The 22,790-nt window shown below is 32.0% G+C and overlaps 1 protein-coding gene across 3 annotated transcripts in view; it reads left to right on the top strand.

The window, feature by feature from the left end:
* CSMD3 (CUB and Sushi multiple domains 3) overlaps positions 1-18,562 on the top strand; it is a 1,171,099-nt gene extending 1,152,537 nt beyond the window's left edge. For all 3 annotated transcript variants that reach the window (XM_063079089.1, XM_063079088.1, XM_063079087.1), the window contains 6 exons: positions 686-751; positions 6,228-6,386; positions 8,791-8,903; positions 11,580-11,667; positions 13,876-14,011; positions 18,403-18,562. In XM_063079089.1, coding sequence (XP_062935159.1) covers positions 686-751; positions 6,228-6,386; positions 8,791-8,903; positions 11,580-11,667; positions 13,876-14,011; positions 18,403-18,562 — 722 coding nt within the window. The remainder of the gene's footprint in view (positions 1-685; positions 752-6,227; positions 6,387-8,790; positions 8,904-11,579; positions 11,668-13,875; positions 14,012-18,402) is intronic.
* The last annotated feature ends 4,228 nt before the right edge of the window (positions 18,563-22,790 follow it).

Raw genomic sequence — 22,790 nt, 5'->3', positions numbered from 1 at the left:
CTTAGCATATCAACACTTGCTCTTTTTCAAATTTTTCTCCGTTTGGCAGCAAGATTGATGTTCACCCTAATCACTTCCTCTTAAAGCTTTTTAAGGACATTACATTGTTCTTAGGGTACATGGTCTCTACAGAGCACTGCACATCAGTCATAGCTCCTGCAACTTTCCAGTCCCTTCCTTTACCCCACATCATTTTCTTGATTTGGAGCTATCTTTGGTTTGGCTCAAAACTTTAAAGATTTCACTTTGAAACTATTCGATTTCTGGTGACATGATGAGCTATCTTAACACATTTTTATTCTTAAATGTGGAACCTGGCCAAATGGTTTTTGCCTTTTTTCAACAGGAACATACCCTTAGCCCTTAGCTTCCAGGTTGGAAGCAACTGTTTCTATGTTAGCTTATGTGTCTAAAATAATAAACAATATCCCAAGATGACATGGCAGCACCAATCTGCCTCTTGTCCCACTGGACTATGATAGGGGTAATTATTAAAGTTGTCAGATGAATAACAGAAGTGTTGAACTGCAATGCTGGGATGAACAGGACATTTTAAAGAAAACTGTGATATGTCAGGGAATAAAATTGACAGTACATCACATTGTGTGTGTGTTTATATATATATATATATATGTGAGTGCTTGCATGATGTAATTTTTGTAAACATTTTCATTTCTTTTCATAGCTGGTTCCAAAATATTGGTGAAAGATCCTAGACCTGCATTAGGAACACCCAGCCCAAAGCTAAGTGGTTAGTAATTTCATTTGTTTTTCTGGAAGTCATGATTTTTCTAGTAGTCATGATCAATTATTTTTTTGAAAAAAGGGACCATTTATTTAAAATACATATTTTGGTATGGGAAAAATATGTATTTGACTATCTTGAATTTGTTGATTTGTATTATAATATGTTGAATGTACTATGACATGTTCATATTTCCTTAACATTGCTTATAGATTTTGCCATAAAATTTTCTTTGAAGAATGTCTGTAAATTACTGTAACAATACTTTTATTTAAAATATTTAAATAAAGAATGAGATTTTATCTAATTTTTTAAATGTATTTTAAAGAGGAACCAAATACAGTCAGTATGAGAATAAAAGATCAGCAACTTTTAGAACTTGCCCAGTTTATTTTCAATTATTTGATTTAAAAAGCAAATTTAAAAATCTAGTTTAGTCATTAAAAACATTGGCTTTAAAGCCCTATAACTCTGATGTAATTCCCATCTTACACACTCTCTAGCCTGTGACCCTGGAAAAAATATATCATTTATCTGAGTCTCCATTTGTTTTTCTGTAGAAAATGGATAATGATTAGATTATTATATAATGCATTTCATGAAAAGGAAGTGCAAATTGCTCTAAGAGCTACTTAGTGTTGGTCAGTATTTTATTTATGTAATATAAGTGAAAAGTTACAAGTAAAATTAAGGACTGAGCATCTAATATTTACCTAGGAGACAGATTTGACCCTATTTTATTGGGCCAAGAGAAATGTTAGGATCTAATATTAGGTGGTTTTAGAAGTTTTCGATGTACATGCTATAAAAGTGGAGTGCCCACAAATGTCTGAGACTTATACCAATTTTTCCAATGCTCAGTGAAAACATACTGAATTTCACCAAGGCAACCGAAGAATATGTCAACATAAAGTAGGCTTATCAATAGATTCAGAAAGCCATAAAGGTCAATCAATACCCAGAATTTTCTAAGGGAGATGCTTTATCTAGGAGCAGATTGTGATGTGAATAATAGCTCCAGTATATCAAGTGTAAACTTGGTCTGTCCTGTACAAAACATGGTCAGTGGTCACCCAATAGATAAATCGGGCAAACGAAAAATCAAAAAGGATATGGAAAAACTAAACAATAGTGATAAGCTTGATCGAACATACATATGTGAAGATTTCTGTGTCAAAAATTATAGAATGTATATTGTCTTCAAAGGCACATGGGACAACTATAACAATTGATCATATATTAAATAATAAATTAAATCTAAAAAAAAAATTAAAGCAAAGTTAATCTTCAGACCTGATAGCTCAACATGACGCAATTAAAAGTTAATAAGAAAATGGATAATTTGTTTTAAATTTCATATGTTTGGAAATTCAGAGCAAAATGAATAGTAATGAATAACTTACAAATTAAAGAAGACATTAAAATGGAAAATATAATACAGTGCTAGAATGTAGTACTGAAAAATTAAATATCAAAACTTGAGGACTGTAACAAGAGCAGAGTAGTAAGGGAAAATTTATAGCCTTAAATCTTCACATTAGAAAAAAGGAAGTTCTCAGAAACAATTAGTTAAGTGTACCTGTTAAGAAGTTATAAAGAGCACAGCAGAATAACCAAAAGAAAGCAGAAATCAATGTAATAATAAAAACCAACCAACAAAAAAACCAAGATATAATAGAAGAATCTCAACAGAGCCAAACGTAGTTTTTTGAAGAAATGTGCAAAGTAGAAAGAATTAGATAAAAATAACACAAAGGAAATGTGAAATAACTACATATACAGCAGATTAAATAAAGTAGAAATATATTTTGAGAAAACTAATAACTAGCAACATTTTTAAAAAATTAAACAAAATGGATGAATTGCTAGGAAAGTATATCTTACTAAAACTAAATAATAAAAGAAAGCTTGAATAATCTCATAATAAATAAAGTACTGGTTAAAATTATTTTCACAAAGAAAAACCTGGCCCAGATTGCTCTACTGATAAGTTCTAGCAAATTTTACAGGAACAGATCAAGTTTTATAAAAATTCTTTAAGATAATAAAACTCATTCTGTGGACCCAACACAACTGCAATAACTCAGATAAAGACATTACGAAAGGGAAAAATTTCAGGACCATTTGATCCAGGATTAAAGATGAAAAATCCTGTATAAAATCTTATCAAATCAAATCCAGCATTGTAGTAAAAATACACATCAGAACCAAATTGGATTTGTCATTGATATACAGGGATATTTTAGTGTTAAGTAATAGTTAAAAGTAATATATCAAATTAAGAGATTAAAGTGCAAAAATTATGATCATTACGATCCTTGCAAAGAGAATATTTGATAAAATTCATCACCTGTTTATGACTTCTTAAAAATTCTTAATAAATTAGAAAGGAAAAGACTTCCTTCTATGGATTGAATGTGTCCCTCTAAGTCAATGTATTAGAAACCTAATCCCCACTGTGACTATGTTATGGGGGGGAGGGGATCCTATCATAGTAATTTAAAGGTGGAGCCTCGGAGAGGTGATTGGATTGTGAGAACCTCGTCATAATGAATGGATTAATAAATTCATGGTTTAATGTTGGTCATGGGCATGGTTTTGATGGCTTTATAAGAAAAGCGAGTGAGAATATTAATTTCTCACTTGCCACTCTGTTTTCTCCACGTGACATCCTGCATCACTGTAGAGTCATCACCAAGAACAAAGTCCTCACCAGATGTGTGGACTTTGGACTCCCAACCTCTCTAACAGTGAGCAATACAAATTGTTTCTTACAAATTACCCAGTTTTGGGTATTCTGTTATAAGATACAGAAATGGACTAACACACTTCCTTAACCTGGGTAAAAGCATCTGTAATACTTCTAGAGCAAAAGTTATCATAAATGAGAAAACCTTAAGCAGCATTCCGTTTAAAATTATGAATGAGACACAATGATTAGATTACTCTAAAGTGACAGAAATGAAAATTGTCAATTGTATCAAAGTCAGGATCATGTTAGAGTATTTGACAATGCCATGAAGCCTATTAAGCAATGTTTAAATTCAAACATGTTTTGAAAGAAAGGATCATTACTATAATTGTCATCCACATCAGTATTAGTTGTACGACACTTTAGAGTTTACAAAGGACTGTCAAATACATCATCACATTTAAATCTCAAAATAGACTTAATATAAAGAAGCATTATCTTTCCCATTGTATATGAGAATATAAGTGACCAGGTGGTGTCTAAGTTACATTTCCCAGTTATGTGTGGGAAGATGGCGGGTGGTGATAGCATGCTGGAGTCAGGTGACAGTGATGTACTGTTGATAGCTTGAAATCTGCCATAACGGTAATAATTCTACCATAGAAATCAGCAAATATTACAAATTAGCTTTTTTTTTTTTTCCTTATGAGGTGGTTGTTAAACATTTACTGCCACATCAGTGATTAATCCTGATGCAATTTACCTTGTCACTGCTGCTTCCTGATTCTTTCCATTGCTATTGTTTCTTGCAACTGAGGTTCTCCTTTATCTGCTTCAACCAACACTCTTTAATCCCCCTAAACACCACGGACACAAGATCATTAGGTATAACAGAAGGTTTGGGTGTAGCAAAGAGTAATCGCAGTACAGGCCAGAGGAAACAAACAATCAGAGACAACAGCAACACTTATCTATTGAGTGCCTACTGTTTGCCAGGCACTGCCTTTAGAATATCTTTCTCTCTTTCTCCTTCTCCAGTCTCTGCAATTGAGAGCCATTACCCCCATATTCCTGACCTTTCTAATAAGGGCAATTTAGCTTGTCACTTCCCCTGCAAAGCATATTTTAGATATGCTTTTGTTAGCCAAAAACTCTTTATGGGGTTTACCAATTACTTTTTACTCATACACTGTACCAAATTTTTAGGCAAGAGGTGTAGTTTGGAATATGGGGAGAGAGCACGAGTAGGAGGATGACTTGGCAAAGGTCACAGAGCCAGGACTATAGATTTTTCAGCATACTAACTATGTGGCTGGTAAATATTTTTTATTAGCAGTTATTTGGTGACCTAAAAGAGCCCTAATATCCCTATTTTATTTGTGTAATAATAATAATATTAATAATGGTAGTAGCTAACACTTAGCTAAACATTTCACATTCATTATTGCATTGAATCTTTCTAACAGTTCTTTGTTATTCCCCTGTTAATCATGAGAAAATTCAGGTTTAGAAAGTTCAGTAATTTATGCACAATGACACAGTTTATAATTTGTAGAGGAAGGACTTAAATACAAGTAGCCTAACTCCATTGCCTACACTTCTAACTCTTCTGCTATATTTCTTATGAATTATCATGGAAATAAAAATAATCACGTTAACTGAAATATTCAGTAAAATCTCAGCTCTTGACAGTATTTTATATTGATCCTCTACAGTTTTTTCTTTTGTTTCTTTTTTTTTATATAAAACTAGGGAATTCACAACTTGTAACACTATTTTCTATGATCCGGAGAGATCACGTGACAAATTATCAATAACTTCTTAGAAAAGAAAAAAAAAGGATTCTCTCCTAAATTCACTTATTCATTCACTCACCCAAATAGGCAGGGCTCCCTTGGATAGTTGATTTCCAGGAACGTGCTTTACTGTGAGGTATTGATTAATGGAAGCTTCTCTCAGTTGCTTCCCAGGGGCAGTGGAGACTTTGACATACTCATTTATATAGTGTTAAATTATATAAATAATTTATATAATTATAACAAGTCATTTGGCTATTCTATAAAATAGTGTTTCTTCTTTAGATGAAAGTTTTATAATATTTAGAATATTCTTTGATTCTACCACAGTTCATCTCTCATGAGAGTTAGGCAATTTCTAGTGATAATTCTTTTATTTCTAAAAAAAAAAAAACCCTATACACCTCAAAGCTGTAAATATGGTGCAGCCCTGTTTTTCTTCAGGAGCATCTATTATCAGAGTAATGAAGTCATTATTCTGTAATGGGGACAAAGGAACACTCTCTCCAGCAGTCTTCCAGGGCTATTTTGCAAAGGGGAGAAAGGGGTTAACTCTATGGTCCTCCTCCCATGAATCTATTCCCACTGCTTAGGAGAAAAGCAGGTTTCTTGAGACTTGTGTATAGACTGACTTGGCTCAGTAAAATCATTTTATTTTCCTTTTGAAAAAATATTGTTATAGGAGACCAAATATAAACAAAGTTTATTTACCTGGGTTCTAAATATAACAAGCTTGATGTTTTTAATTGATATTGTTTGTTTCTCTCTTGTTGATGACGGATGAACAAATTTGGGTTATAACAATTTTGATTCGTTCTAAAAAAGTTGAAGCATTTTTAAATGAAGAATTCATTTTATAACACACATTCAATGTATTGTGTATTTAGCAGAATATTATTATTCGGTAAACTAATATTCATCAATCTACTATTTAATGCTTATATTTATAGGACACTGTAAAAGTTAGTGACTGGTTTCTTTAATCTATTCACAGTTCCTGATGATGTATTTGCCCAAAATTATATATGGAAAGGCTCCTACAATTTCAAAGGAAGGAAACAACCCATGACCTTGACAATTACTAGTTTCAATGCTTCCACTGGGAGAGTTAATGCAACACTGAGCAACAGCAACATGGAACTGCTGCTTTCAGGTATCGCCTTAAAAAACAGCGACAAATAGTAATATCTTCATGCTTCATTTCTATCACAATTTCATCTTTATTAGTAATTTTGATACTTTGAAATATTTGTTATATTTATGTTTGATGACATTCATAATTCATTTAGAAACAATGCTTTCTGGTTTTTAGATTGATGAATGAATATTACCACACAAATAAAAAGCTGCAGTTTTGGAGAAAGTTCCTTCAAGAATATTTTTACGTACCTAGAATTAGATGCCAGGTAATAGGATGGAGCTTCTAATTTAATTTGAACACAGCTAAATCTTTCTCTGTTCTCATAAAACCAGAGACCAGATCAATGAATTCCAAACTATTCTATGGGCACAAAATGATTTCTTCAAATGACGATGTTTAAGTGGACACCCAAAATTTAAGACAGAAAAGGAAGAGCCACTAGTTTAAACAAGTTTATGGGAACCACAACCCACTCAACCTCTTCATGTTTCTGTTTTCTGTACCTAGTACACACATCCTTCATTATCTTTGATTGTTCTGGTTTTTTTCACATTCAGATGTTTTCTCAAATATTGTCTCCTCAGGCAGTAATGCCAATGACCCTATCTGAAGCAGCATTCATATTACAAACACACACATTCTTTCTTTTTTATTATTATTGGTTATGATAGACACATCCTTAATTTTAGACAGTCTTACCCTGTTTTATTTTCTTCTTTTCACTATTTGAAACTATATTATATTATATATTATTTTTTTATTTTTTCTATACTTCAACAATATAAGCTCTAAGAGAAAAGCACTTGGTGTTCCAATTCATTATCATATACCTGGAGGCTAGACGAGCATCTGGAGCTAAATAATCCTCAATAAATATTGTCAAGTTAATGAATCTGAATTATCATTGCTGTCATTTTTTTTAAATGGAGTACTGTGACATTTGATATTAAAAATATGAAATATATATACATATATAGTAAATTTCCTGGCAATATATTTCCTATATAATTATTATAATGAAATAATTTATGATATATATAAAATGGGAAATGAAATTGTGTTAATTGATTTTGTAAATTTTAAAAGGAATATTGGACATCATTTTCGGTCATTGAATGATTCTGCATTAAACCCAAAGGGAAGTATTGGAATTTAGTATGTATTATATTTTTAAAATATACAGAATTATGTAATATAAGTGGAAAGAAGCTTTATATGAAGAAAGAAATGCATTTAAATTGGGACTAATGATGTTCTTAACTTTAAAATGTCAACAATTTTTTTCTTTATTTTCTGTAAAAGAGTTAGCTCAAAATAAATGTATACTTATTCTAATATAGAAAACCTTTAGAATAGATTTCTGCAAATATAGAAAAACAAACATAAATAATTAGATTCATTTAATTTGCTTTCACTTACTGTCTTCCCATAAACCAATTGTAACAATTTCCCAGTGATGTTATTTTTGATTACTTTTATGTCCTCTGCCTATTGGTTATAATTTGCTTTAGGTCAAGATCTATGTCTTATTATTTTTGTATTCCCAGCATATTGTTACAGTGCCTCATTACGTAAGTAAACAATTAAGTGACAATGAATGGAGTCAAATTTCAACCAACAGTTAATCGCAAAATTTTTACTTAACAGCTTTACTTCCTACTATTTCTCTAAACATGTATACACTCCAGCTTATTCCTACTCTTAGAATACTCACATTCTAAAAAAATCATCGTATATGTTTTTGCTCCTCTCCTTTATGTAATTACCTGCATTTACCTTCTTGAACTAAAAATCCTACTTGATTTTCAAGACCCAGCTCATATGCTCTTTTTCTTAATATGTATTTTCTGATCACTACAGTGGGAAATGATGTCTCTTTTCTGGTCTTCTATTTATCACATTCTCTCATGTATTTTGGTTAGTTGTGTTCCTTAATTTATATCACCTACTTCATTGGAAATTCTTAAGAATAAAAACAACATATATTCATTTTTGTGACAGCAGCAGCACCTGCAATACTCTCTTTCACAGTGTTGGTACCTAATTCATTATTAAGGAAAGTATCAGGAATTTTAACATTTGATTTGTATCCTTGAACATTTTAGAATTGGGAAAAGAAATCATTTTGTTTGTAATATTATGGAATGATGTTATTAAGAACTGTAGTACTGAATTTTAATAGCATAGGTAATTTAAACCCCGCAATTAAGATGTAAATTGAGGATTTCCGCCAAAAGAGAGATCCATGTCTATTGCAGGATTTGTGAAAAGCTTCCTTCACTTGGGCCTTGTTTTATTTCTTTTCTTATCACATTTCTTTGATGATATATTTTACTATCTACGGAGTTGTAGATAGTAAAATGAAGCATAAATATTTACAAAATTAAGTAGACTAAAATGTTCTTGCATTTTACAGGGGTATATAAAAGCCAGGAAGCTCGCCTAATGTTACACATATATCTTATTAAAGTACCAGCTCATGCATCTGCGAAGAAAATGAAGGAGGAAAATTGGGCCATGGATGGCTTTGTAAGTGTGGTTCTTTAAAAGTCTACTGTTGACTTCAATGACAATTTGTAGTTTGTCCAGAAAAAAAGAATTTAAAAAATTTAGCTAATTATGAACACACACACACACACACACACACAGTCACACACATATTAGTATATACAAATACTCAGTATTCTAAAGTATCAAGTCTAGGGTTGTTGGATTCTTGGCATGCTTTGCTTACTTTGTGTGTGTGTGTGTGTGTGTGTGTGTGTGTGTGTGTGTGTGTGTGTGTGTGTGTGTGTGTGTGTGTAGGTTTGCATGCAACTTTTCACTGGTTTCATCAAATGTATTCTCTCTTAGTCAGGACTATGATAAATAAATCTGGACAAAAATATAATACAGTCTTTGTCTAGAATCACTATTCAAGGCATATGCAACATATTTCCAAAATGCATCAGAAAATTAAGTATGTCCATTAAACTGAAGTATGAGTTTAGAATATTTTATAAAGCTGTCTGTGAAGAGGAATTTATGTGAGCTGCCTCCTGTGGGGAGATAGTTACTAGGTTCACCATGGGATCACCGTGTCTTATTCAGTCATTTATATGAATGGAGTTTCTAAATTGACAGTTGGAAGCAACAAGTGTTATGTTAAGATACTGGCCAGGAGTCTTTGATGAGGAATAAGCATGAGAGATCAGACCATATCCTCTCAAATACAAGCTTTCTTTTACCAGGAAGACTTAATGGGATAGAAGATAAGTAGTCATAGGCTTCAGTGACTTTAGCTCTATTCTGTACCATAATCCATGTAGTTGGGAACTAACTCAAATCTTCAGTGTACTCAGATGGTTTAATTGTGTTATTTCATCTAGGAAACAAATGAAATGAATTCATTCGTTAAAATTGAGTTTGAGCTATTCTCTTTAGAGGTATTTAATAGTATTTATTAAAAAAAAAAAAAAAAAAAAAACTAATGCCCAAAGTATGTTGTCTGGTAATAAGGAAAAAGTCAGTTGTGAGATGTCAGACTTTTGCGGGTGTTCTATTGTGCCTTGCTTTTTAGGGTGAGGGTTTTTTTTTACAACTTTTATAATAATGTACATGACTTAGGTAACTAATTACCACTAATTAGCACAAGCTTCAGGGTAAATTTACATTACTAGTTTTTACTGAGATCACTGAAATGTATTCATTCCTATTGTACCTATGAGATCAAACGGCATTATGCATATAAAGTGTTTTTAAACTAGAGGATTTTATGCACGTGCAAGATGCCTGTAGTAACCAGAACTTACTGTGTTAAACACAGAATCTCAGGGTCAGACAGCAACGGATATGTAGTTCCTTCTCATGTGTCTGGAGTTAGCTGTGGAGGCTCCAACTGAGGCTGTAGTATAAAATTCAGGTCCTCTGTGTCTCATCCTGGAGCTGAGGCTGGAGGGGCAGCAGCCACCTGGAGCATGTTCTTCTCTTGTCAGAAGTCAGAAGATCTCAGAAGGACAAGTGGTTCTGAAAGAAGCTCAAATACATTGGCATGTGCCTTTTTTAACAGTTCAATTTAGGTATAATTAACATATCCTACAATTCACCCATTTAAAGTGTACAATTCAGTGGTTTTTAGTATATGCACAGGTGTGTGTGACTATCACCACAGTCTATTTTAGAATATTTTCACCACCTCAAAAAGAAATCCCGCCCCCACCTCAATATTCCCCTAGCCCTAAGCAACCACTAACCTGTTTTCTGTCTCCATTGATTTCTCTGTTCTGGATGTTCATATGAATGCAACACTTAATATGTGGTCTTTTGTTACTGGCTTCTTTTAATTAGTATAATTAGAAATATGCCTCTTAAGGCCTAGGCTTACAACTGATTTATCGTCAATCCCACCCACACTCCATTGGCCAACGCAAGTCACAGGACCAAGCCCAACTCAGATAGAAAGTATATTCTTCCCATGAAGTTTGGTTGGAGGGGACAGAAAGAATGTATACATGTGGAACAGTCAGGTAATCTACAAAGTGCAGTATTATTATACACTTAGCCCTCTGTATTTGTGGGTTTCACATCTGTAGATTCAAACAATCTCAGATGGAAAATATTTGAAAAAAAAATGTATCTGTGTGGAACATATACAGACTTTTTTTTTCTTATCATTCCCTAAACAATACAGTATAAAAACTATTTTCATAGCTTTTACGTTGTATTAGATATTATAAGTAATCTAGAGATGATTTAAAGTATACAGGAGGAGGTGCACAGGTTATATGCAAATACTAGGGATATTCTATATCAGGGACATGAGCATCTGTGGATTATGGTATCAAAGGGAGGTCCTGGAATCAATTTCTTACGGCTATAAGGGTCAAGTGTATTTTAGTTATTATTGACCATTTGCCTCACTCTATTTCATTGTCATTGCCTTTTTTTTTCACATTAGATTTCTTAGCCTGTAAGAAATCCATATCACTACACCATTATATTAAAAATCAACACTCCTTTTTTCAGCATCATAATTATTTAAAATTTTACTTTTGCCTTTGATGATGGAAAATTTGCGCAATTTCTGTGTTTTGCATAGGATGAAGATATAAAGAAAAGGAACTCTGAAATATATTCAGTTCAGAATAAAATTGGGTATTTATTAAGGCTGGTAAAATATAGCTGTGGCCAGTCTTCAGATTTAATCAGACTTTTAAATATTTTTAGGTTTCTGCTGAGCCTGATGGAGCTACTTATGTATTTCAAGGATTTATTCAAGGCAAAGATTACGGGCAATTTGGACTACAAAGACTGGGTAATGTATTCATTTTGATTTTCATATAGCTCCTTTATTACCCCAGACGTCAAAAGAAAATACACCAGATTTTGTACATTAGGCACACTTACTACATTCTGAATTCTGCATTGTCAGAACTATACATTGATACATTGGATAGCCTTTTAAAATAATCACATTCTTCAAAATATTGGTTCTCTATGTATCAACACTGTATAATGTTTAGTTTTTCATATCTCTAATAAACATGACAAACTGTCATGCCCTTAAGCAAGTAAAAAGGAGAAAAAGTGATATAGATAAAAAAGAAAATATTAAACTGTAAATTATTTTATCTTATCTCACGAGAACTGTAATAGTTCTCCTCAGTTTGAATATTGTTGTAATTTTCTTATTCCCCCCAAAGATGTATTGGCACTTGAAGCAATTCATAGGTTCTGAAAAGGGAAAATAACTTTGAGGAATGGGCCCCTTTTGGGGACTTGGTGCTCTTCAAATATGTACATTTTCTGTGGTGGGAAGCACAGAGTTTTGTCATTCTTATTTCCACCTCTTCCAATATGTGTGTAAACATTTAACAGTCTTACTAGAATGAAATAAACATTACTTTTGGTGCATAATATTCCTAAGGTTATACTGTCTCCCACTATTACTATGTGGCATGGATACATAAAGAATAAATTTAGGTTCTAAAAATGAATATTTGACACTAAAAAATCATTACTTTGAACTTTTACAGAAATATTCTGAATTGCTGGAATAATAGGGTATAGAATAAGGTGCTATTTTTTTTTTCTTGGACAAGGATGTGGCTTAGTTGCATATAACTGTTTATCAAAAAAGAGAAATTAGCTTTCTCTAAATTAACAATAATAGTATGTCATTTCACATAACATAATGTCCTACCTAATATCATGTTAGTTTTAAAAACAGAATAAAACATTCATTAACATGATACGTTAACGCAGTTGTATAATTGAATATGGAACGTTTTTACATAAAATTCCCAAAAGTGTCTCAAACACTATAGGTCTAAAACAGAACTTATCCAAAAGGATCTATTTCTTCCTGAAAAAGGACTGTGACTATTTCCTCTTCCCACATCCCTGTGCCAACATGTTGACAAACCTGATTTTTCTCATTTCCTATCTGTAATGCCATCGCCATTTACTGAATTTAAAGTAGAATACTTCTAATCCTATACCTTTTTATCTTTTTCGTCCACACAAACAAATTCTGTTGATTTTACCTATGAAATGTTCTCCAAATCTGTCTTTTCATGCTCTTCCTAGTGCTCTAGTTCAAATCTTAGTTTTCTTTTTTATATGAGTTGTTGCTACAACCATCTAACTACACCCACTTCCCTGATGTACTCTCTCAAGTCCATCCTGCTCTAGGCTCTGTTTTAAACCTCATTTTTTATCACTGGGTCTTTTATTTCTAAATAACTTCAGTTATGCATCACTGGGGTTGGTGTAAGTTTGAGCTGTTTTTCTTTTTTGTTTGGTTGTTTGTTTATTTATTTTTTATTTTTATAAGATTTGTGTGTGTGTGTGTGTGGCTAGCCAGTATGGGGATCTGAACTCATGAGCCTGGTGTTTTAAGGCTGTGCTCTAACCAACTGAGCTAACCTGCCAGCCGTGAGCTCTTTAGAATGAAATTTATTCCCTTTCAGAATCTAGCCAAAGTTTATTATTTTAGCGTCCTACTCCTCCCATACACCAGTGCTTGTCACATCCCCTAAATATGCCACTCACCTTCCCATTTCTAGGTATAGGGTGATTCTGCTTTCTTCTCCATTTGTTGTTCTACTGATTCTTCAAGAACAAGCCTCTATTGTATATCTTCCAGAAAACATTCTTAGATGTTGCAGATGGAATTACTCCTTCCCTTTCTAAAACACATTGGCCATTAATTCATACTTGATGTATTACTTATTAGTTTCTGTGTAACTCTTCCCACTATTGTATAAGTTCTTCCATTCAGGGACTCTGCTTGTTTTGTAGTCAGTATCTTTTCCTGGAAAATATCTTATAACTCGTAGGCATTGTGCAAAAACATGTGGGAATCAGTTGGAGGAGTTACACGCATTATTTGTGTTTCCTATGTACATTTCCACATAGATATCTTGAGAATGGAAGAAATTAATTGGTTCATAAAAACAGAAGTCAATTATGATAAAATAGAGCTCATTTTGTATTTATAACTCATTTTTTTATTTTGTAGGACTGAATGTGTCAGAAGGTTCAAATTCTTCGAATCAACCTCATGGTACAAATAGTAGTTCTGTGGCCATTGCTATTCTTGTGCCTTTTTTTGCACTTATATTTGCTGGATTCGGATTTTATCTTTATAAACAAAGGTGAGTTGATTGATTTTAACTACAGAATGTTTTCCAACTCTATTTTCATATTTCTTCAGCTCTAGTTCAAATCCTGATTTCTATTTTTTTTTTCCCCTTGGGTTGTTGAAATATCTGTGTGCCAACTATTGTAGTTGTCGAAAACCTTATTTCCCCCACCAACCCCCACAACACCACATATACACATGGTTCTGTTAAATCGCACAAGCTTTAAACTTAACCCTTTCTCCTTTTGCCTGTCAGTTTCCTGGTCTAGAATTAATTGTACGAGTTATTTTTACATTATCCATAATGAGACTTTAGAGATATGAAATATAGGTTAAGGTTTAAATTGGAGAGTTGGTATCTGCTGCCAATACATTTAGAAATAGGAAGAAGCTTGTATGTAAACCTTTTAGTTCACATGAAAATACTGATTTTACCTAGGCAGACAGATGGTAAAATCCTTTAATTCTCATTCATCTTCTGTTGTTCTTGAAGATTATGAAGTTAGTATTTTATTTTTCTGATAACTCTAGTATATGGATGTACATATAATTAGTAGGTCCTGTTTGCTCTATCCATTGCAGTATCCTGGTGAGGGGCTTTACTATGCAATTCTCCACTATTTGGGACAATTCCTTATCAGGAAAAAAAAATATGTAGGCTATTTAATTAAAAGAATAATTAAAAGAATATTACGTAAATGCATTTTCTTTAAAACTGATGTTTTTATTATGTGCCAGTCTGCAATTTCTAAAAATGGTTTATTTAATATTACATAAATTTGTAATAATTGTGAATTAAAAGCTGTTTAGGTCTGCCCAATATCAGACCCTATCAATAAAGAATAATCACTAAATTTATTCATAAAACAAGCTATATCACCCTTTTTTATTGTGGTATAATACATATGCATATAACATAAAACTTACCATTTAAACCATTTTAAAGAGTAAAATTCAGTGGCATTTACCACATTCACAATGTCATGCAATCATCACCACCATATAATTTTAGAACATTTTCATCAAGCCCAAAGGAAACTCCATACTCATAAAACACTCACTCCTTATTTTCCTTACCCCCAGCCTCAGGCAACTACAAATCTTTCTCTATTGCTTTGCTTATTATGGACATTTTACATAAATTGGATCATACAATATGTGACACTTGGTGTCTGGCTTCTTAAACTGAGAAGAATATTTTCAAGTTTCATCTATATTATAGTGTACATAAGTACTTTATTTCTTTATATGGCTGAATAGCATTCCACTGTATAGATATACCACATTTTGTTTGAATGTGTCCATTCATCAGTTGATGGATATTTGGGTTGTTTCTCACTATTGACTATTGTGAATAGTGTGCTATACACATTTGTGTACAAGTTTTTGTTTGAACACTTGTTTTCAATTCTTTTGGGTATATACCCGGGAATGGAATTTCTGGGTTAAAAGGTAATTTTGTGTTTAATTTATTGAGGAACAACCAAACTGTTTTGCATAGCAGCTGCATTATCTTACACCCCCAAAAGCAATGTATAAGGGCTCCACTTTCTCCACTTGTTATTTTCTGTTTTGGGGGTTTTTGTTTGTTTGTGTTTTTATTGTAGCCTTCAGTGTGTGTGAAGTAGTATTTCATTGTGGTTTTGATTTTCCTTTCCATAATTACTAATAGTGTTAAGCATCTTTTATGTGCTAGTTGGCTATTGTCTATCTTTGTTGTAGAAATTCCTATTCAAGTGTTTTGCCCATTTTTAAATTGGTTGCTTGTCTTACTGTTGTTGAGTTGTAAGAGTTCTTTACATGTTCTGGACATTAGACCTTACTAGATATATTGTTTGCAAATAGTTTCTCTCTTTCTTTGTAGATTGTATTTTAACCTTCTTGATGGTGTCCTTTCATATACAAAAGTTTTTCATTTTGATGAAGTCAGATTTATTTTTTTCTTTTCTTGCTTGTGCTTTTAGTGTCATATCTAAGAAACCATTGCCAAATGCAAAGTTATGAAGATTTACCTGTAAATTTTTCCTAAGACTTTTATAGATTTACCTCTTGTATCTATGACTTTGGTTCATTTTGAATTCATTTTTTAGAAAGCAATGTATTATTTTTTAACTGACATAATAATTTACATCATAATAATGTACATATTTATGGGCTACAGTATGCTATTTTGGTATATGTGTACAGTGTGTAATGGCCAATTTAGAGTAATCAGCATATTCATCACCTCAAACATGTATCATTTCTTTGCTTTGGGAACATTCAAAATCCTCCCTTCTAGCTATTTGAGAATATAAAATAAATTATTATTGACTGTTGTCACACTACAGAGATTTAGAACACTGGAACTCATTCCTCCTATCTAGCTGTGGTTTTGTATCTGTTGACCAACTTCTCCCTATCTCCTCCTACCTTTACCCTTCCCAGCCTCTAGCAACCACTATTCTGCACTCTTCTTCTGTGAGATCTTTTTAATTTTCCATATATGAGTGAGAACATGTGTATTTATCTTTCTTAGCCTGACTTATTTCACTCAACATAATGACCTTCAGTTCCATCCATTTATGTCTGCACGTTTATGTCTGAATAGTGTTCCATTATGTATATATACCACGTTTTCTTCATCCATTCATCCACTGGTAGACATTTAGGTTGACTTCATACCTTGGTTGTTGTGAATAGTGCTGCAATAAATATGGGAATGTAGATATCTCTTTGACACACTGATTTCGTTTTCTTCGGATGTATGCTTAAGAGTGGGATTGCTGGATCATGCATGGTAATTCTATTTTTAGTTTTTTGAGGAAATGCCATATTGCTCTCCATAAAGGCTCCACATTCCCAGCAACAGTGTCTGAGTTCCCTTTTCTCCACACCATTTCAAGTTAATTTTTGTTTATGGTATGAACTTTTTCGTCTTTAAAGCTTGATGGTATTATTTTTCTTAAAGCTGTTGTTGCTTCTGGTTTTTATTGTAAATCTATTTTTGAAAAAGAGAGAGAAATATGACCCAGTAGAAAAACAGAATAAGATGCACCTGTAGAGAGCAAGATATTAGGTTTCTTTCAATAAACGTACGATAGTTTTGTTTTGTTTTGCTTTTAAATTTATTGTTATAGAGATAATCTAACAATTTTTGAAATATAGAAAAATTTAGAAAATGTATTAAGGATAGTAAAATAACATAATATAATAGGAAATACAAATTACAATGAACCTGAGAGTTGAAATTTGTGGTGTTTGGTATAAACAAAAGATTTGAGAAAGAAATTTATTTTAAGATACAACCTTTTTAGGAATTAGGCCCCAGAAACAGATAGAGGCAAGTCTGCCTTTGTTCCATTACAACTTTCAGCAAATTGCACAATGGGATGTGGGCAAGAGAAATTAGAAATAAGCATTAGTGAAAGGTGGGAGAAATAAAGACATGAACAGGAATTAAAAAAACAGCAACCTACACACCAGCCTAGACTCCCTGGGTTTTGTTAACTAAAGGCAGATGTTTAACTACTGGTGACTCTTTGGAAACTATTTTCATGACTTTAATATCACTGTAGTCATTTTTTTCTTTGGGATTTTGGATTTACTTTCTGTAGTGCATATCATTTTAAAAATCAAATTTAGTATTTCTGTTTCTTGGATACTCCAAATATCTTTCCAGATTAGGCCTCAGCATTGTCTACTCCTTGTGGGATCCCCATTTCCCTACTAGTATAGAGACGATCCTTGTTGTCCTTTCAGTCTCAGATTATATTTTACCTCCTCATAGATATTTTCCTTATTACTTCTCCTAAAGTGACTCCCAGTTACTACTTGTCATATCAAGCATTTTCATTTTCATCATAACAATTCTCGTTACCTACTATTTTTCTTGTTTTACTTATTTTTAAGTTATTCATTGTTTTTTATCACTATAATATTTCTGTGAGACTAATGGCTTTGTCTACTTTTTAAAAATAATTACATTCCCAATTCCTAGAATCATGCCTGTCACATAATAGAATCATGCCTGTCACAAAATATTTGATGAATGAATGAATAAATAATAATGAGATTCAAATTTATCATCATAATTTACTTATATTACACATGATGAGTCATAATAATAATTTATTTCATAAGGAAATTTACAACGATAGCCATAATATTATTTATTTATGCTTATATTACTCATAGTGGTGCTATATATAAGTATGTATTGTATGTAAATAATAAAAGTCACTCAGGAGATTTAAAAGTGACAGATTATTCAAGTTTGACTTATCGAGTTTATGGTCTTTCAAGTAATACTTTTAAATTACATTATTCCCTACAAATGATAATTTAAGTATATTATGTTTGAGCCCTAATCTGCTGTATCTAGAAGAAAGTTAACACATAGCTAATCAATGTTCTCATTAACAGGACTGCACCCAAAACACAGTATACAGGATGTTCCGTTCATGAAAACAACAATGGCCAAGCAGCTTTTGAAAACCCCATGTATGACACCAATGCGAAGTCAGTGGAAGGGAAGGCAGTACGATTTGATCCCAACTTGAACACGGTTTGCACAATGGTATAATGCGGCAACACTTCACTTTCTCCAGAAGCTTGGAAATTGACACACAAAACAGTGCACATTTAGTTCACTGCTAAAGAAATTAAAGCACACTTTTCAGGACTTGCTGGTCATCTTTTCCTGAGGAATGATAGAGAAGAGTGTTTTTTCATAAACTGGACCATAATTCTTCTTCATGTTTGTCATGGAGAGTTTTACAGAAATTTGGCTGCACTCTGAGAGTGCTTTCTCACAGTTTATTTGCTTTTTTTAAAAAGGAGATTATTCTAAAACATAAACTTATTTGCATATATTGGAGGAGCATCCACTATCAGTATTTCTGTGCTTTATAAACTATATTAGAGGGACTGGGTTTAAAAAAACAAAAAGATATAGGGTAGAAAATAAGAGCTATACTTACAAAAGTCAATAGATCACTGACTTCTCTTTAACTGTCATGAGCTACATCACATCTGTAAGTCTGTATTTCATACCACTGTATCAACTATGAATTCTTGTTAATTGAGGCATTGTTTTCCTTATTTCCATGGTTATTTAAAATTGAGTCATACATTTAAATGTTTATAAGCTAATTTATGCCACAAAAGATATAAAGTTGCCCACTCTGGTTTGACTCTTTTTGTTCTTTGGTATCCTATTGCTATTTGTTTTTTAGATTGGTTGTCATGGTTTCTCCAAATGGCAAGGTCCTTGTGCTGTTCTCCTGATGTCCCCATTATGGAGTAACAAGTATTATTCAGTGAGTCCTGGGGTAGTGTTTAACTCCTTGCTTCAATATGTTTTGTCATCCAGCAGCGATTTTGGCTGGCAAAAAATTATCTATAATCTATAAGGATGATTATTTTAGAGTTATCTGAGACACCAAACTTACCATCTTTTACCAAACTTACCAGTGTTTTTGAAAGACCAAATAGAACCTATTAATAATTTACTACATTTAGTTTACGATATATTTACATTTCCTTCCATTTGAGCCTTCAATTTTAACATTATTTTGACACTTTTAACTTTCATCTAACAATGAGTTGGAAATATATTTGGGTCCAGCTCCTAAACAAATGACTTAAAATTTTTTTCTTCCAAATTACCCATATAAATTTTGTTTACTAAAGTTGTGGACTTATCATATTTTCATATATTTTAAAATTTCTATACACTTACTCTTTAAAAGCAGGTTTCAGATAGACCAAATTTCTTTCATTGTCATATTAATGTAAGTATTTATAAGTTATTGGTGTCTTCCTTACAACTGTATCATCCAGTGATGTCAGCATCTTTATTTAATAGGTCATTGTCTTCCTTTTTAGAGCATGTTTTAATTCATTTAATAAAATTATGTGCCCAGTGTGAACTCTTTGTTGTTGTCCCTTCCAAATATGGATAATCCTGTGAACAGTCTCAACTTTTTGTATCATGAGACAGAGTGCCTAAGAGAAACCATTGCACCGGACTGCTTGGATCTATCTCTACAATATTTGGTGAATTTCTTGTAAACCACTCTGAGATACATTGTTTTGGAAATTCATACAATTTTCTCAACATTGTATTCTACTGACAGGATGCAGTTTTAAATTTTATGCCATCAGTTATTTATTCTTGTTTATTCAAATGACTGCAATAACAATGATTCATTCATTAATGTTAAAGTTAATACATTTAAGATCTTGTTTAAACAATGTTTCTTCTGCAACTGGCTACTCCTCTTATATTAATGCATACACTTTTGTAAAGAAGTATATTTTTATGAAAAGAAAACTTTGTAAAAGTATGATGTAAATTTTCAGTGCAATGTAAACAAAATAAAAATGGATAATTGCTTTTGTAAAATGTGTATTCTTTTCAAAAGGATCAGCAGCTGTCCTGGCTAGTGACAAAAATAAACAGCCCATGTTTATTTGGTGTTTTTAAAAGTTTCAACACTGCATATTATATGCATATATATTTAGTTAGCAACATAATAATGAAATATGGGTGTTTTCCTTTTTTAAATTCCACAGTTCCCCAAGTATGACACTCTTTTAGAGGTAAACAGATTCCCAGTAAACATAATAGTACACTAAGAACCTTATCTTAGAATTTTTCTTTAGTGTAAATATTTTAACAATACTATATAAATTTAGATACACCTTATGTTTTCTAATGTTTTCGTAGTATATTTCCATAGACATACTTATGTTTAGCATGCTTCATAGATATGAACTCAATAACTTTTTCAATAGCTACATTAAAATAATAGTCAAAAACAAATCTATTTTTGCCAGGATACAGGATTTCCACAAATAAATGGAACATGTGAACATTTGTATTCAAGAAAGTAACTAAGTTTCTATGAATTTAAAATCACAAGTTAGGTTCACTTTTATTAGAGAACACTTTTCCATAATATAGTGTTTTTCTGTTTCACAACCTCAAACTCTAGCCTTTCTAATCTATCTCTTGATATAATTGTAGTCTGTTAACTTTGTTACTTCCACTTTTCACTAATTTCTTGTCGTCTATATTTTCCCTTGTTGTTGTCTTTATTTTTATTCTTTTTTTATGTGTGTTTTTGTTCTGCTTTTTAATTTGTTTTATCTCTTCTGATACTGAATATTCTTCCCTTCTTTTCCAGCTCTTCTGCTTTTTAGACTTTCACTACTCATCTTTTTGCTATTTTTCTTCATCTTCATTGTTTATCCTTAGATTTCTCAAAAGTTAGCAGCAATTAGAGGAAATAATTTAAAAGAGCCTTGTTGCACTTCCTATCCTTCCTATCTACTTAATATTAAAGGAAGTAGATTCCACTCAGAATTTCTAGATACTGGAACCTGACGAATGATTATGGATATAGACCAAAGGGCAATATTTATTTTACCTGTGCTATTATTTACAAGTGAGAAAAAAAGAAAATAACATTGACTGAAAGAGTCAATAAAATAACTGGATGATACTTGCTCAAAGAAAATGAGAATGTATTGCCTGTCAAGGTATCAATCTGTGAAGATCTGCAAATTTAAAATAGGCATCGCTTAAGTAAGGTTAAAAAAACAAATTCTTCTATGGAATTATAAAAGCACATGAGGCCAAGAAGGAATTTAGAATGGGTAGGTTAAATTTTGGCTGAAAGAAATATTGATTTGTTTATTTTTTTAGGATGACTTTGTAAGTAAGGGAATATTAATCTGAAAAGATATATATGTTGTAAAATCTGAGAAATATCTTTCTGTCATCATGTTCATGAGTTTGGTGTCCTAAAGTAATTTAAGAGCAGATTTAGAAGTTACTAGGGAATGGACATGGCCAGTGGATATTAGATTTCATTCTTCAGTACAGAAACAAATGGAACTAGTGAACACCTGCCAGATACTTTCCCAACTTTTAATAAGTCCCCATGTGTAGACATTTTATTAGTTTTGGAAAAGAAGCGCATTCCATACATTCAAATTTATAGCTGTAAGTTGTTTAGCAAAATACAAAACAGGAAACTTGTGTTTAAATTCTCATAAGATCCAAATCTTGCTTGTAACTATTAGCATGCCTATGAAAATAAGGATGAACTTATGTGCAGGACCAATGAGATATATAGATGTAGAGAAAAATATAGAACCATCTTCATGTTATGAATTAAAGAGAACCCAAAGGCTTTCCTCCTCAGCAAGTATCTTCTCTCACACTCTTAAGATTTTACATCTCCAGAAGGAACTTATTAGAAACAGATATGTTATCTGGAGAATATCATATGACAGCATTATTCCAATCATGGTTCCAATGAGCCAATTAACACAGCTATTAAAGAGAAATTCAGTAAAGCAAGCCATAACTTCTTTGAAGTCTACGGTCTCCTTTTCTCCATGATTTTTTTCACATGTGTACAATAAAACAGAAAGGAAATTAATCACAATAAAATAGATATAAAATATTTTAAAATATTCTAGCACATATAATAATATATACATATATTAGTACATACTAATGTATATATAAAAAATACATTTCTCTACTGAAACAAATAGGCAGGGGGCTAATAATTTCTATAGTTTTGAAGAGTAGTAATCAAAAGCAATATTATGAGATATTCATAACATTTAACATGACATGAAAATATGTGATTCTTATTGGTGAAAAAATCACTGATTATTTTTGCTTAGCTCTATTTATTGATTTTTATTGAAACATAGTTGATTGTACTCTGTTGTGTACACAGTTGCATATGAATACCTGTGTGCAATATGTGATGCTCAAATTGAGATAA

This window comes from Cynocephalus volans, chromosome 15 (genome assembly GCF_027409185.1).
Source record: "Cynocephalus volans isolate mCynVol1 chromosome 15, mCynVol1.pri, whole genome shotgun sequence".
Taxonomy (NCBI): domain Eukaryota; kingdom Metazoa; phylum Chordata; class Mammalia; order Dermoptera; family Cynocephalidae; genus Cynocephalus; species Cynocephalus volans.
The sequence above is the reverse complement of the archived record's forward strand: the minus strand, read 5'-3'. Positions and strand labels throughout refer to the sequence as shown.